Here is a 14,944-nt window from a genome sequence, read left to right as displayed (position 1 = left end):
AAAGACAAGTGTAATATTAGCAGTTTTAGTGCATTTCCACAGCCATCCCTCTCATCCAGTGCCCAAAAGGTCACCTATCACTCTTAAGAAGATAAAAATTAAAAATCACTTTCTGTATTTCCCGCTTCTGCTTACAAAGTTGGCATCTGATCAGTCCCCTTGGCAGAACTCAGAATTAGCACATCTCCTTCTTTTAAGCAGTAACTGATAAACTGTATTTCATAGCATAGCTTTATAAATAAAAATCTCTGCTCCCACACAGATCAGTTCTGTAGCAGAATCTCATTAGGTAGTTCTCACTATTCAAGTGACACTGAAAAGCATGAGTAATGCTGAAGAACAGCTAAGACATTTAGTTGCATTCTTCTTCTTAGAAAATTGAATGGAAGTTGGCAAAAACCCAGTATGTCAAGTTTTAAGAATGCAATTACCTCCTACAGCTCTTTCCTCTGGATTTTACAGGGCATAAACTTTTTTTTCCTTGGAAAGAAAAAAAAACTCCATATAATTACTGAAGTAAGAGTTTTGGCTCAAATTGCACTGTATCACTTCAACAAAGACTCCTTTGCTGATTATCTTCCCTGCACCTATTTTTCACCAAAGCAGCTAATTTATGCACACAGGCAGACTTTTTCTTTGGTATTTATTGTCAACGTTCTGAAGACAATACTGCTAAGAATTACACTTTTAGAAGACAAGCAAAAATGCATGGATGGTAAAAAGAACTAGTACATCCTCATCTTTTGGAAACACCAGGAAAATGAGCTGCAGATTCTCTCCCTGATGCCTGCTTCTGTCCCTCTTCAGTAAATGATGAGCCAAGAAAGAGTATGGGAGAAATACTTACCAGCTGGACAAGGCAAACACCCAGCAAATGGCTGTTACAAAACAAGTGACTTTTGAAAAGCTATGTAGCAGGAAAAATAATTTTCTAGAGAAAATTCATCAACAATAGGAAGTTTTCAAGCAGAATAAACCCCCAAATGAAACTGCTTTAATTTTCTTCCTATCAGAATTATATCCCACCTATTAAAACAAACAAAAAACCCAAACCCACAAACTCATAGTCATCCCTAAGATGAATACCAGATTTCTAAGAGGATTAAAGCAAACACACCCTAAACATCACAAATGTACTTAAATCCCACTTCAATAAAATATTGGAATATCAATTTATTAAAAAGTTATGTGAACTGTACATATGTAAACTGCAATATAGCTGAAAAAAATCTGAAATATATAATTTCAAAGGAAAATCATTTATTTCTGAAAATATTTAAAATATTGCATTTTCTGGCAGCAAATTTAAAAGAAGTGCTCTGGAATGGGTGCAGTCTCTCTGTGCATGTGTCTATCATTTGTCTTCAAGCCGTGAAACATGTCTGCTTTCTGATTGTTTTCATAGCACAGTCTTGTGAACACTTTCTCTGACTTGTAGAAACAATTCATTTCCAAGAACAGCAGCAGAATTTTAACAAGAAATGCTATGGTCCTTGTTGGTGCAGACAACACACTTTCTGAGAGTCCATGACACCTTGAAAATAAGCTAGCCATTCTGCATAGAAATGCAGCAGATTGTGCTTACAAGTTACAGAATAAGTCTTTGATTGATAATTTTTCTGTTTATTTCCGCCAAGGCCACTGAAAATACGAAGGCCTTCTCATCTGAAAGGTTAGCATACATGTCAACTTCTTTTTCTTGTTTCTCTGTAGAAGAAAAAAAAGTCACTATTAGATGTTTTTTCCATTACCTGAAGTTAATGCACATTACACAGAAGTTAATAAATTACGTGGAATGGAGTACTGAATCGAAAAGAAATTAAACAATCATCTCCTACGCAGGAAAGGATTGAAAGAGAGGAGGAAGGAATGAAGACACCTAAAGATGCTGAAGGAGTCACAAAATTAGTCACCCAAAATTATGACTGAATTCTCTTTAATGATGTAGGAAGAATGAGTCATTAACATTATATTTCTATTTTTTTTAGGGCAGGGGGGTAGGGAGGGGTGAACTTGGTTGAGTTGTGGGTTTTATACCTGCTTTGAGCTTTTCATTTTTGGCTATTTTGTTATGTTGTTGTTGGTTGGTTGATGTTTGTTTTGGGTTGGTTGTGGGGTTTTTTTTTTTTGGGGGGGGGGGGGGGGGGGGGGGCTGATTTGCTTTGGCTTTAATTAAAGATATCCCATCCGGGGGGGGTGGTGGAGGCAAAAAAAATTCAATATCCTCATTGAACATAACAGTGTGTGTCCCTATTTTACTTTCAGTAACTGAAATCTAAGAGTTACATTACAGCATCCAAAACCAAAGAGCAGATACATGGTAGAAGCCAGGTTCCAAATTTGTCACCAGGAACACTACAGGAGTTACTATACTGCAGACTTTCAATCTTATCCCAGATATAGAACAATGCTAAAATCCTAATGAGCAAGTGAAAGCCTCCAAATTCCTTCTGTTAATGTTGGCTTTTTTCAACACTACAGACACACAACAGCAAGACATCATGAAGCCATCATAATGCAGTGCTCCAGTGTACCAAATTACATTGTAGAATATAAAAACTCAGAAATCATTTCAGAAATACCACTTATTCCAGATCATGACTATTTATATCCTATGGGTAGCTGACACAGCCCATTAAGAAAGGAGAAAAAGGTGGGGGGGAGGAAATCAAGGAAAAAGAACAAACCCAGCTTTGTCAGCAGATGACAAGCTTGGAGACACAAAATAAGAGAGGACTACATATAGAGCTTTAAAGTTCAGTGTCTAGCTGTGGAACTCCATTTCTAAACCAAGTTCTGCAGTGGCCTGGACTAACTTACAATTGTAACACAATGCCTGCCTGACAGATCCCTCTGTCTCATTAACACACATGCACCTATTTTTGCTCACAGCACACACTGGTAGGCACCAAGAAATCTAAATCAACAATGAGTCAGTGAAAGACAAAAGTTGCATTGGAAAAAACAGAAAGCACCATGTGATAAAAAAAAGAGCCCAGCACCTCACATCTCCACCTACTCACACAGTTATTCCTTCAATGGGTTCACATTCATAACATTTGTAGATTGGGCTTCACATCTGTGTTACAGCTACAGACATTTTCCAACAGACTGCCTTCCACGTGAAATCAAGTGTTTGCACTGAACAACTAAGGGGGAGAAACTGAAAAATTCTTTACCTCTGTATTCTGATTTACTATTGATACATTTAAGACTTCTAGACAACTTAGTCACACACAAGCTCACCCTTCCCTGCAAGTAAAATTGCTTCATGAGGAGCCTGGACACACAATTATGTCATCAATTACTTATCTAAAAACAAGGAACTTGCTCCGCAAACGAAGACAAATCAAAGCATGTTTGATACTTGGAATGTCAGTAATTTCTGCCAGTTCCCTGGCCATGCAAAGACAATATTCTTTAGTGTATTGAGTTTGAAACGAAAGCTAAGGAACTGAGAGCTTCATTGCAAGACCTACCCTGTAGTTTACAAGAAATCAAACCAGTTTCTATATGCATGCTCATCTTAGGTTGCTCCAGTTCCTCCCTCCACCATCTACAAGTTAACAATGCTGGGAGTTGTTCTGAACATAGACACTACACACACTGGTTATTCCATATTTAACTTTTTCTATTGTCTATATCTAAACCTCTCCTTTTTATTTCAAACTTCCTGACTCAAGCACATACGGCCACCACCTGAGCATGTCAGCACTCAGCAAAATTTATAATGCCTTCCCCCCCCTTGTTATCAGACAGTAGAGCTCTTAGCAAGAAAAAATTAATAATCTCATTTCCTCTTCCCCTTATTCACCCACAGTACTGCCTTGTTCTGAGACTTCAGCTTGCAAAAGATTAAATCTTGTTAGCAAATATAGTATCAGGGATTAAGACAGCCTTTCAAGCTTTATGCACTCCTAAAACAACCACAGTTATTAGTAAAGCTCACACTTGTGCATGACATTTTATCATACGCTCTTCATAAGATACCATGGTGCCTACAGACACTAAAACTTTCTGTTTCAGTCTTACCTGAAAGTAGTTTTGACTCACTTATTAGCAGACTGTCTTACAAAATCACAATACCATTTTGTTAAGACATTAAAGATACTATGTCTCTTGACATACAACTAGGAGGCTATTTAGGCAAAAATATTCAGTCTCTGGTGCATGCCTCTCACAACTGCAGATCTCCTGCAAACCACCAGACCCACAGCCCTTAAAACTGTTATTAGGTATAAATCTAATATGGATCCTTCCCCCTAATTTTTTTCTACAGATTCAAAACCCAAAGTTCTGAGTTGCACTACTGAAGATAAAAAGTCCCTTCAAATGTACACATCAGACAAGCAAATGTACAAGAAATAACGGTGGAAATTGCTGGAAATGGAAAACTTGGGTCAAGACATTTAAATCAGCTTAAGTTTGTCAGGATACTGAAATGTACGTACCCTTGTATTTCCTCCAGCATACCTAGGTAACAAGGCAGGCTGGAAATAAGTCTGACTGCATCACAGTCCAACACAGAAAAACAAAAAACATACTACCACCACAAAAATCTCACCAAATCATCACACATTTCTAACATCAAAATTTGTTCCAAGCATTTCTCACAGAGAATAAAATTACTATTTTGACAACACAAACCCGCAAGCAGTTCCTATTTTCCAAGGTCACCCCATGGCTCTGAAACATCGCGTGTCCCAGCACTCTGCCATACTCCCTTAGCCTACGTAAGCTTCCTCTTTCCTCACTCTTCATTCCTTCTTGTTAAATCTGCAGGGAAAACAGCCCTTGGCTTCTCCTATTTTTCTTAACTGTTGCTGAATCCTGCAGCTTATTGCTTTAACATAATCCAGTCAAGAAGGATACAAAAGAACTAGTCAAAGGCACAGACCTAACTGAGAACAAGCATGGTATGTGTGCAAAGAGCATGACAAGCTAGGTAGCAAAGCTGCATGTGTCATGGGTGTTCTCAGGAAAATTTTCACAACTGACTGGCCTTCACATGGACAGATGACACTATCATTCAGGTGTTTTCTGCCTTCCTGTTTTTCCTCTACAAATGGATTAAGCACTGCATAAGTCCAAATATTTAACAGTTTTACAAGCAGTAGGCCTCTTTTCAAGTCTTTTGCAGAAAGAACAGCACAATGTCTGTCGCCAAGTCACGTGTACCCAAATATCCCAGAAACCTAGAACAGGCAATGAAATAAGACACAGTATAACACTAAGAGCCACCTCAGAGCTGACTTTGAATGCAATGCAGACTGATACAAGGAATAGCAGTGAGTCATACAAAAATCTCCTTGACTGTAGAATAGGAGTTGCTTACCATGCTTTTATGCAAACAGCACTACCAAGCAGCAGCTTTGGTACAGGGATATTTCTGAAATATCCACCAATTATACTGCACATAAGCCAATTTTGTAAGCCACTTTAAAACAAGTTAGCACTGTCCCTTTTATAGTAATTACAACATGATGGGTTCTCCACTGCATTTTTATGGTCATGACAACCACATACATGAACTTTGTTTTGAAATCTGACAAATAATCACCAAATGCTACATAATCAGTCATAAGAAAGAAAATATCCTAAACCCACTGTATCCTAAACATTAAGGTGTGCTGTACTGGTGAGCAGCAAAGATAATTACAAATGGGTGTGAACCCAAGTTCTGTATCTGCTAAGGAAGAAAACAGCAGTAGTCACAATACTAAGTAAAGACAATGGTAGGACAGGAAAAGAAGATGAAGGCAATCTTCTCAAGTGAAATTCAACTTTGGAAAAAAAACCAAAACAAAAACAAAACACCAAACACCAAGAAAACACAGAATCACAGAACATTAGGGACTGGAAGGGACTTCAAAAGATCTGGCCCAACCTCCATGCCAAAGGAGGGTCACCTGGAGGAGGTCACTCGTGAATGTGTCCAGGTGGACTTTGAATATCTTGAGAGAAGGAGACTAGACAACCTCTCTAGGCAGTCCATTCCAGTGCTGTCACCCTCACAATGAAAAAAGCTTTTCCTTATGTTCACGTGGAACCTCCTGTCCTCCAGCATTGCCCCTTGTCCTATCATTGGACACACTAAGAGCCTGGGTCCATCCTCCTGACACTCTCCTTTAACATATTGATAAACACTAATGAGGTCACTTCTCAGTCTCCTCCTCTCCAATCTAGAGACCCAGCCTTGACTGTAAGAAAGGTGTTTCACTCCCTTAATCACCTTTGTGGCACTCTGCTGGACTCTTTCAAGCAGTTGCCCGTCCTTGAACTGGGGATCCAGAACTAGACACAATATTGCAGACGCAGCCTCACCAGGGGAAAGTAGAGGGGGAAGAAAACCTCTCTCAAACTGCTAACCACACCTCTTCTAAAACACCCCAGGATACCTCTGGCTTTCTTGCCCACAAGGGCACACTGCTGGCTCATGGTCACCCTTCCATGCACCTGGACCCCCAGGTCCCTCTCCTCTGCACTACTCTCCAGCCTATACTAATACATGGGGTGGTTCTTTCTCAGATGCAAGATTCTACACTTGCCCTTGTTATATTGCATTAAATTTCCCTCTGCCCAACTCTCCTGCCTGTCCAGGTCCCACTGAACAGCAAAACAGCCATCATACACATGCTTACACAAACATCTCACTGAATCCAGATTTCTAGGCTTCTGCTTCAGAGCACTGCCATATTGTCATGCTTTGGAGCATGCAGCAGAAGGTCAACAGCATTCAGCCAGGGGACAGGAAAACATTCTCAAATATCCCTCATGCTTTCAAATGCTTGCTTTTTGGAGACTATAACACACATATTAAGAGAATGGATCTTTTCTTTTGATTGCTTAGATGGTTTTCCTCTTTGGGTTTTTTAAGGGACAGGAAAGATTTACTTTTAGAGGGGAACCCAATTGGCTTGCAGGAATATTCAAAACAACACTATGTATGAACTAGACTGGCAGTAGAACTCCTACAAATTATCCCAGAGGTGCTAAACAGAGTTTAGCTTGGATTAATTACAAATGGTGAAGTTCTGTCTAGCAACATATACCAGTAAGTCACATGCAGCAGTGAAGAGATTAGATATGAGGATTGCTATTACAGTAAAGCAGTTGCCATGCAGAAGACATGCAGAAATCAAATTACATCTTCTATTTCCATAGGCAAAGCACCAAACCAATAATAAATTCCATTTTATACTTTGATTTCAAAGGAGAGAAACTTTAAGAAAGATTTACATTGAAGAGCAGAGACAACAAAACTGGTTTTGCTAAATTAGAAGGTAAAGGAACTCCCTTTGCAACATGGATTAACACCCATTTGTTGTTAACAAATAAGGTGGCAGGGGAAAAAAACAATTAGATTCCTGAGGTGTGCCAGAAGGTTTGCTTGCAGGTTTCAGTAGTTTTAAAACAAGATCTAAATATTTCTATGAAGTCTTGTTCTTGCCCCTCCTACCTACCTTGTAGCCTTTTGAAGTTCATTGTATGTTTTGTATTGATTATTCAGGCCTAAAATTAGGATCTTCAAAACCAGTGATAGCAAAAGCAGTGTCAATAGACTCTTAAAAGCAGGAATCCTAAATGACAGTCACATACTTGAAGGGCTCCAAAATTACTCTAATGCATGTCACAGTCTCTTTATTGTCTAAAGATTAAGAACAGCAAGTCACCAAGAAACCTTAAAAGTCAGGGAGAAATTCTTTCCTCTAGAGGAGTATTCTGCAGAATCATGGGATAAAAATTCAGGTCATAGTAGTGACTCAAGATGCCTTTTTTTACTTTGGCCCTCCAAAAGGTTTCAAGTACTTTTTAAACCATCCAGTTACAACCACTCTGACAACACATCATTATATTGTTTGTCCTTACGATGAAGGGCAGCAGTAACAAACAACAAAAAAAAAAAAAAAAAACAAAAAAACAACCACCACCACAACAAACAAAGACAGACAAACAAAAAACCCAACTACTATGCACCACAGTCCAATGGCTTTCAGCCTACATGCTGAAATTTGATATGGTAGCTAAAATGCAGACTAGTTCATAGTTTGCTCCAGACACTGAAACAAAACCAGAAGTCTCTGAACTTGTGAAACAGTCTCTTCCACACATTAAGATACTGGGTACTGGCTGAACTGGTCTAGTTACTTAAATGGTTTGGATAGCATAAAGGTTTATTGATATAAAAATGTCTTCATACAAAAAGAAAACCCAATTAACATATTTCTCCAGTTTTCATACCTCTTTCTTCCTCGTGCTTTTTGGCTGACGCACTCTTAGGTCTTCCTCTTCCTCGTCTGCTATGATCTGAATGGCTGTTAGACCTGGATCTTTTTCGGTTTTCTAAGTCTTTATTTACTGCAGAATTTATCTTCTCTCGCTTAACTCTCTCTGTCCGTCTCCTTTTGGCCTCACTCTTGTTTTCTGTGCAAATGAATAGAGACGGTATGATCTAGGGTTGTTCTCATCTTTGTTCTTAACTTACTCTTAATGCTTATCCAACCCAATCAGCTTTTTTCTTTAAAATTCTTAGGGAAAAAAAATTATTAGATGTCTACATCTTTACAGAACAATCATACCTGCATGACATGCATGCAGATATTCAGGTGTCAGATCCACAACAATAATTCCCTTGTCAATTACAAGGATCAACCCTTTAATTCAAATGCATTTTGCAACACAAGACCTCTGGAGACCTGCCCGTGGCTCTGCTTGAGCAGAAGGGTTGGACAAAGAGACAGTGGCCCAGAGTCACATCCAGGTGGCCAAGGATGAAGAATTTACAACATCTCTGGAAAACCAGAGCTAGTGCTCTATCATCCTCACAGTAACAAAATGTTTCCTGATATTCAGCGTGAACAGGTGGTGTTTTCAGTTTATGCCCATTACCTCATCCCATCACTGGGCATCACTGGAAAGACTCAGACTCCATCTTTACACTCATCCTCCAAGTATTTATACATGCCTACAGAATTCCCCTGAGCCTTCTCTTCTCCAGGCTGATCTCTCAGACTTTCCACAAAAGATAGATGCTATAAGTCCCTTCACTGTCTTTGTGGTCCTTCACTGGACTCTCTCCAGTTTGTCCAAGTAGCCTTGTACTGGACAGCCCAGAACCAGACCACACTCGAAGTGTGGCCTCACTGGCATCAAGTGGAGGAGTATCTCCTCCCTTAGAACATCATAAGCTTCCTTTGCCATAAAATCACACCATCGTCTCATGTACAACCCGCTGCTCGCAAGGAACCCAGTTCCTCTCCTGCAAAGCTGCTTTCCAATACAGTGGTCCCCAGCATGTATTTCTGTGCAGGGTGGTTCTTCCCTTATTTCATTTCCTGCGTACAAAGCTGAATTATACAAGGGCTCTGCTCTACTAGACTATAGCCACCAGCTTCATTTCTTAATTACCAACTAAAAACTGGGGAAGCAGAATGAAAATCAACCAACACTTCCAAGCTGTCACAGACATTGCTCAACCTCCCCCCACTTTTGAAGTTCAGTTATCTAGCTTAACATTCTATTATTCCTACCAGACAGTAAAACTACAAGCACCCTTCAAAACAGTGATAGAAAATCTGAAATACTTAGCCTCCATTCCATAGGCCTGGTGGATAATTTTAAGAAGCAGATATTACAGATCAGGTAGGTTTGTTTTTTTTTAATATTTAAAGTCTTCTCTGACAAGTGCTGATTCTGAGTAACTCCTACTACTATTGCAGGGAGTGATAAAAATGAGCACAAGAATGTTAATCATGCCAGAATGCACATTCAACCAACTTCTCACTCTGCCCATGAATAACAAAAGATATCACACACAAAAGAGACACTATTTTTAAATTTAGCACATGCAGAGAGAAGACTCAGCTGCTTTTAGATTAAACAGATGACCAATTTATTTTTCAGAAAAAATAGTTTAAATCAGCAGGGACTCTGAAATCTGATCCCTGTGGCACCTCTAGACATTTACCTTCAAATAGCATTAACAGAAAGCTTTCTGTCCTGAGCTATTTTGCCTAGTGACCTATGTGCACAGCAAGAAAATGCACAGAATAAACATCAACATCACAAGTTTCACGACTGAAAACACCAGCTTTTTCCACCCTCAAAATTCCACAAAAAGTAACATATCTACCATCCAAAAATTCAAGGTAAAGTGGAATTACAACAGCCAACGTACACAAAGTAGTAAAATACCCAATGCTTTGCCTCCAAAAGATAAGGGGTAAGAACTCCAAGTATTACCTGTGATGGGTGGTGATCTCTCAGCACGTTTAGCATGTAGAAGTTTTCGGCTAATAAATATGTAGCCACAGGGACATGATTTACATGCAACAGGGACCTGGAAAAAGCAAATGACATATTTTGGGTAACTTCAAATTATGACAAAATTCCTGCCAAATTTAGCAAAAAAAAAAAAAAACTACTAACCCACATTTTGTCACTTGTATTTAAACGCACTAAAACCACGTTGTGTTGTGAATCACCCACCAAAATTTTTCTTTATGTAGTTGTTAGAAATCAAGTTTGAAATGCACAGCTGTTGAACCCTTATCCCCAGACTATAAGGAAGGGAGTGAGGGAAAATCGAGAGCAGTAAAGCAAGGATAAATTAGAACAGAAATACAATTACTCTTCCGAGTTCTCAAATATCCCCAGTCAAATCAGTCAGGCATTCCCAGTTTTGCTTCCTGCGTTTACTTCAACAAGAAAGAAGAAAAAGTATGAGTTAAAACTGTAAGTTCTGAACACATTTACTTCGAGGTGCATTTGAAAGGACTCCTTTAGAAAGCAGCAGCAGTTTGAAACAGGAGGCACAACCGAACCTGAAGCAAAACAGATGCATTTGTACCACTCCGCAACAATGCCACAGACAAGTCCGATTGGTTATGGAAAGACGTCGTTAATTCAAAATGTGAATAACCTACCACAGCTAGTCAAAAGCTGACTGCTGTCTGAGGAGTCTGAGAGACTAGCTGATCAGGAGGAACACTGTAAACAGCCAGGAGCAGTAAGTTCCCCCAGTGTAACACAACTTAAGGTGAGGAGAATCTAAAAATGCCACACTCGCATGAAAAACTAGGAAGAAAAACAACCAACAAAAAAAATCTCTCTGAGCAATTCAAGTGATGCTGATAGATTACAAACCTCATTACCATCATTTAAAGCCAAGATCTTCTAGGATCTTTTAAAGTAGTACGATATACACCATACTTGACTAGGTTTAAAACTGAAAACACAAATCAAAGCAGGTTTAAACAGAGATCTGGAAGAGATTTACACAACACATTAAAATTAAGTCATGTTGAAGCATAACATAGGGGGGAAAAAAGCAAGAGGTAATTTCTCAAATGTAATTAAGATGTGTCTCTACAAGTCTACCAGTATCCATTGAAGCAAACAGGAGTAGAGAACCACGACTGCTGCCCAACTTTACCACAGGCAGGAGAACCAAGTTCCAGCATTCTAATGACTAGGAAAAACCTGTCAAATTAGCACATGAATTTGTAAAGCAGGATTTAACTGCTACTTGGAACAAATAAATTATTTTGCTTTCTGAAGCACATCTTAACTCCCATACTTCACCCTACAAATGGCTTACAGATAGACTTTTGATGCAAGTTTTACGCAACCACAGACTTTCAAATTCCGTGAGTGACATAGTAAGAATGATTGCAATGGAGGTTTATTGAACCTTAAATCCCAGAATTTAGTAGACTTGTGTGCACACTTATACTGATGTATGAACAAAGAAATAACAGTACAAAGCACACTATCCAGCAGAAACTTTGCCTGTATTGTTAAGGTGATACAGAAGTCTTATTTAAACCCATTTTTGAATATCTGGGTCACTCAAAAAAAAAATTATGATCCCAGGCTCAGTCCAAAAAATAATTTTGGGAAAACTCACCCAAGGGGCTTGGAACAGACCCAATGTTTTCCCATTGACTTAACTGTGTTTAAGAGAACAATATTGTTCTAGTCCTACAGGTTTGGCATGTAGGTGTGTGAGAAGGGGCTTATTCATTGAAATGTATCAGTTATCCTTTGAAGACCTACATTGATAACATCCTGTAATATAATTAAACAACATAATCCTACAAACACTATTTTACTTTGTTTTACATTTTCCTAACCAAAAACAAATTGAGATTCTCTCACAAGAAAGTTTAGCTGAAGCTAAATTAAGAATGGATAATTAATTCTTCTGATAGACTGCAAGCACTTCAGGCTCCTTTGTTTAATCGGACCCTGCTTTGGTTGTGAAAATATAATTGAAACAGTTATAATTCTAAAAACATCTAAAGAACAATTACAGATTATCAAAATTATAACAGAAATGTTACAAAGCCTAAGAGGAATTACTTAATACTACGATCCAATGTTTGTAGCTGTCTAAATATTTCCATGCATGCCACGTCTTGCAAAGAAATCAGAAACAAATGCAAAGTTCTTGTTTATGGAAGAATTTAAGAAAGGCTAGTACAGGACACAACCACTTAAGAGTCACACAAGAGTTTCCCCACACTCTCTAAAGGGTTGACTTGTACTGTAGGTTTTAGTTTCTCGTCCTCGCAAACATCTGAAACTGGCAAACAACGTCCTATGGGCAATGCTTGCACCAAGGCAGGGCACGTACGCATGTTAATTCCACGTTAGCCACAGGGGAGCTGCTAACAGAAAAACTACACTCACATATGCAGATCATGTGTTTTAGTTTTAAAGCACACAACAAAGTGAAAGTTTCAGCATCAGCTTAAAAAGCCTGGGTTTTTTATCTACTCCCACTATTGCTGGTGGTTTAACACTGACTACATTCATTTTAACAACTAAAAAACAGAACACACAACTGAACCCCAAAAAAAACCCTCAACCACTCATATTCAACTTGGCACTCATTTTAATTTCTTCTTTCACGAACTGAATAACCCGAACTTGCAACATTTTTCTTCAGAAACAGTACTCCAGTGACGTGTTTAATATGTGAGCATTTGCAGTGGCTCGGCTATTGCTCAAAACACGAAAAGACGCCCCCCCACAGCTTGACGTTCCAAAGTGTTCCAGGATGAGTGGAAACACCATAAAAAGTATGCAAGTCAGAACAAATAAGATGACTCTTTTTTGAAGTCTCTCCAAGTAAAGAAAAATTATATGAGGCTACTTTTATAAGTATTATAAAGTAACACAGTGTATACCAGTCAGGCTTCAGGCTCGAACAGCAGAAACACGCTTCCCATGTTAACACGCAAGAGCCTCTGCCCCTACCCTGAGCCCCACAGCTGCTTAGGCAGTGCTATTGTTCCAGCAGAGAAGCGCTGCTGGAACAAACCGCCCTATTTTTAATAGCAACATCATTACCAGTAAAAAGCCTAAATGAAGACAGGCTCGTGATACAGCAGTAGTGAAATCAGCTCTTATTACTGTTTAAGTAACTCCATTTTGTACACACAACAAAACTGCAGCGAGACATAAACAATTCACCTATACATTTGGACTGCATGACAGAAATTGCATCAAAGGTCTCAATTTCACGATTTATGAACTACTCCATGAGAAAACAACACAACTGAACGCTCTCTCAGCTTGCTTCAGGCACATTAGTCATCCAAAGGCCAAACTGCATTTGATAAAGTTAATTTTTAATAAATTGCATAGTTACTAAACAATAAGCACAAAAACAATCCTGCACGGCACACACAAATCCTTCAACATAACGTAACTATTACGCCACCCTGTAAGAGGAGCAGGATATTTAATCCACACTCCAAGCAGAGGCTTGCAAAGACAACCATTATTTACTCCATATAAACACCGCTTCCCAGCGGTACGGAGACACTTCAATTCCGCCCCCCCCCCCTAAAAAGCAGACAGTTCAGTCGACAGCTTCTCGCACCGATGTTGCAAACGCACAATCTGCAGCAGTAGCTATCAAGAAGCAACCACAGCCGACACAGAAAGAAAACAGGAAACGAGGCAACGTGTGCTAACGCGGCAGCCTGTCGGCACGGCACAGCCCGGCGGCGACACCGGCTGTAAGCAGCCTCCTAACTCCACCCGGCTGGGCGAAAGGGCAGCGAGGCACAGCGCCCACCTTCCGTGCCCCAGCAGAACAGGCCAAAGGGGAGTAGGCAGTGCCGTTCCGTAAGAGGTGCTGTCAGAGAGAGACCGTGGCTCAGGGCGCGGAGTAGCAGAGCAGCATAGAGGAAGCGTGTCCCGCAGTCCCGCCACCGGCCGCAACCGAGGGGGTACGGACCCCATCCACAGCGGCTGAAGCTTACTGCCCGTGCTCCGCCCACGGTTCGCATCCCTCCACCAGAGCCCCAACGGCACGAGCACCTGTCCTCGACGAAGTAGCCGTTGAGCCCTTCTAGCCCAGGGCGCCCACACTGCCTACCAGCCAGGAGCAGCCGGCTTAGCGAAAGGGACTCCGCGCCCTACTTCGGGGTGAGCAGAAGCAGAGAAGCCAGCGCTCTAACCCCTCAACGAGCGCCGCTGTCACTAATCCCCTTCCCGACAAGGACGGGCCTGGAGAGGCGCGGGCCCGCTAAACACCTCACCTGCTGGTCGCACTCCGGGCAGGACTTGGTGGCCATCTTCACTTTCTTGGCCCTATTCGAGGACATACTCGTCGTTGCTGCTTCGACTGTTGCCCCTGCCGCGCCACGCCGCTCTGCTCCGCCCCGTGGCTGCTGCGAAGGGCGGGAGGAGAGGGCAGGGCTCGGAGCCTGCAAGAGCCTCAGCAAACGCCACCCGCCGCCGGCGCGGCCTCCGACAAAGGAGTCGCTGCCGCCACCGTACAGGCTCCGCCCACGGCAGAGCTGGGGTGGGGCGCGTGCGCGCGCGCGGGGCTGTGTGAGCGGCTCGCGGGCCGTCAGGCCGTTGTTCTCAGTGCTTTGGGTGCCCAGGGAAGATCGGGGAATAGTCGGCAGCGGAGTTCCCGGCTGTG

At 40.9% G+C, this 14,944-nt stretch overlaps 1 protein-coding gene across 1 annotated transcript; it reads right to left on the bottom strand.

Moving 5' to 3' along the window:
- Positions 1-1,197: 1,197 nt before the first annotated feature.
- On the bottom strand, positions 1,198-14,723 carry CUNH16orf87 (chromosome unknown C16orf87 homolog). Its single transcript, XM_068150596.1, has 4 exons — positions 14,556-14,723; positions 10,243-10,339; positions 8,242-8,424; positions 1,198-1,707 (listed from the first exon to the last, which is right to left on the bottom strand). The coding sequence occupies exons 1-4, from the start codon at positions 14,619-14,621 to the stop codon at positions 1,589-1,591; spliced, it is 465 nt and encodes a 154-aa protein (XP_068006697.1). The 5' UTR covers positions 14,622-14,723; the 3' UTR covers positions 1,198-1,588.
- Positions 14,724-14,944: the final 221 nt, after the last annotated feature.

The sequence above is a fragment of the Melanerpes formicivorus genome, unplaced genomic scaffold (genome assembly GCF_026170545.1).
Source record: "Melanerpes formicivorus ecotype bairdi unplaced genomic scaffold, bMelFor1.0.p_v2 SCAF_20, whole genome shotgun sequence".
Taxonomy (NCBI): Eukaryota; Metazoa; Chordata; class Aves; order Piciformes; family Picidae; genus Melanerpes; species Melanerpes formicivorus.
The sequence above is the reverse complement of the archived record's forward strand: the minus strand, read 5'-3'. Positions and strand labels throughout refer to the sequence as shown.

Excerpts from the sequence above, each read along its gene's own strand:
- CUNH16orf87 (XM_068150596.1), bottom strand. The coding sequence starts at position 14,621 with ATGTCCTCGAATAGGGCCAAGAAAGTGAAGATGGCCACCAAGTCCTGC. Across the intron at positions 10,340-14,555 it reads GCCCGGAGTGCGACCAGCAG|GTCCCTGTTGCATGTAAATC; the intron begins GTGAGGTGTTTA and ends TGCTTTTTCCAG. Across the intron at positions 8,425-10,242 it reads GAGATCACCACCCATCACAG|AAAACAAGAGTGAGGCCAAA; the intron begins GTAATACTTGGA and ends TCATTTGCACAG.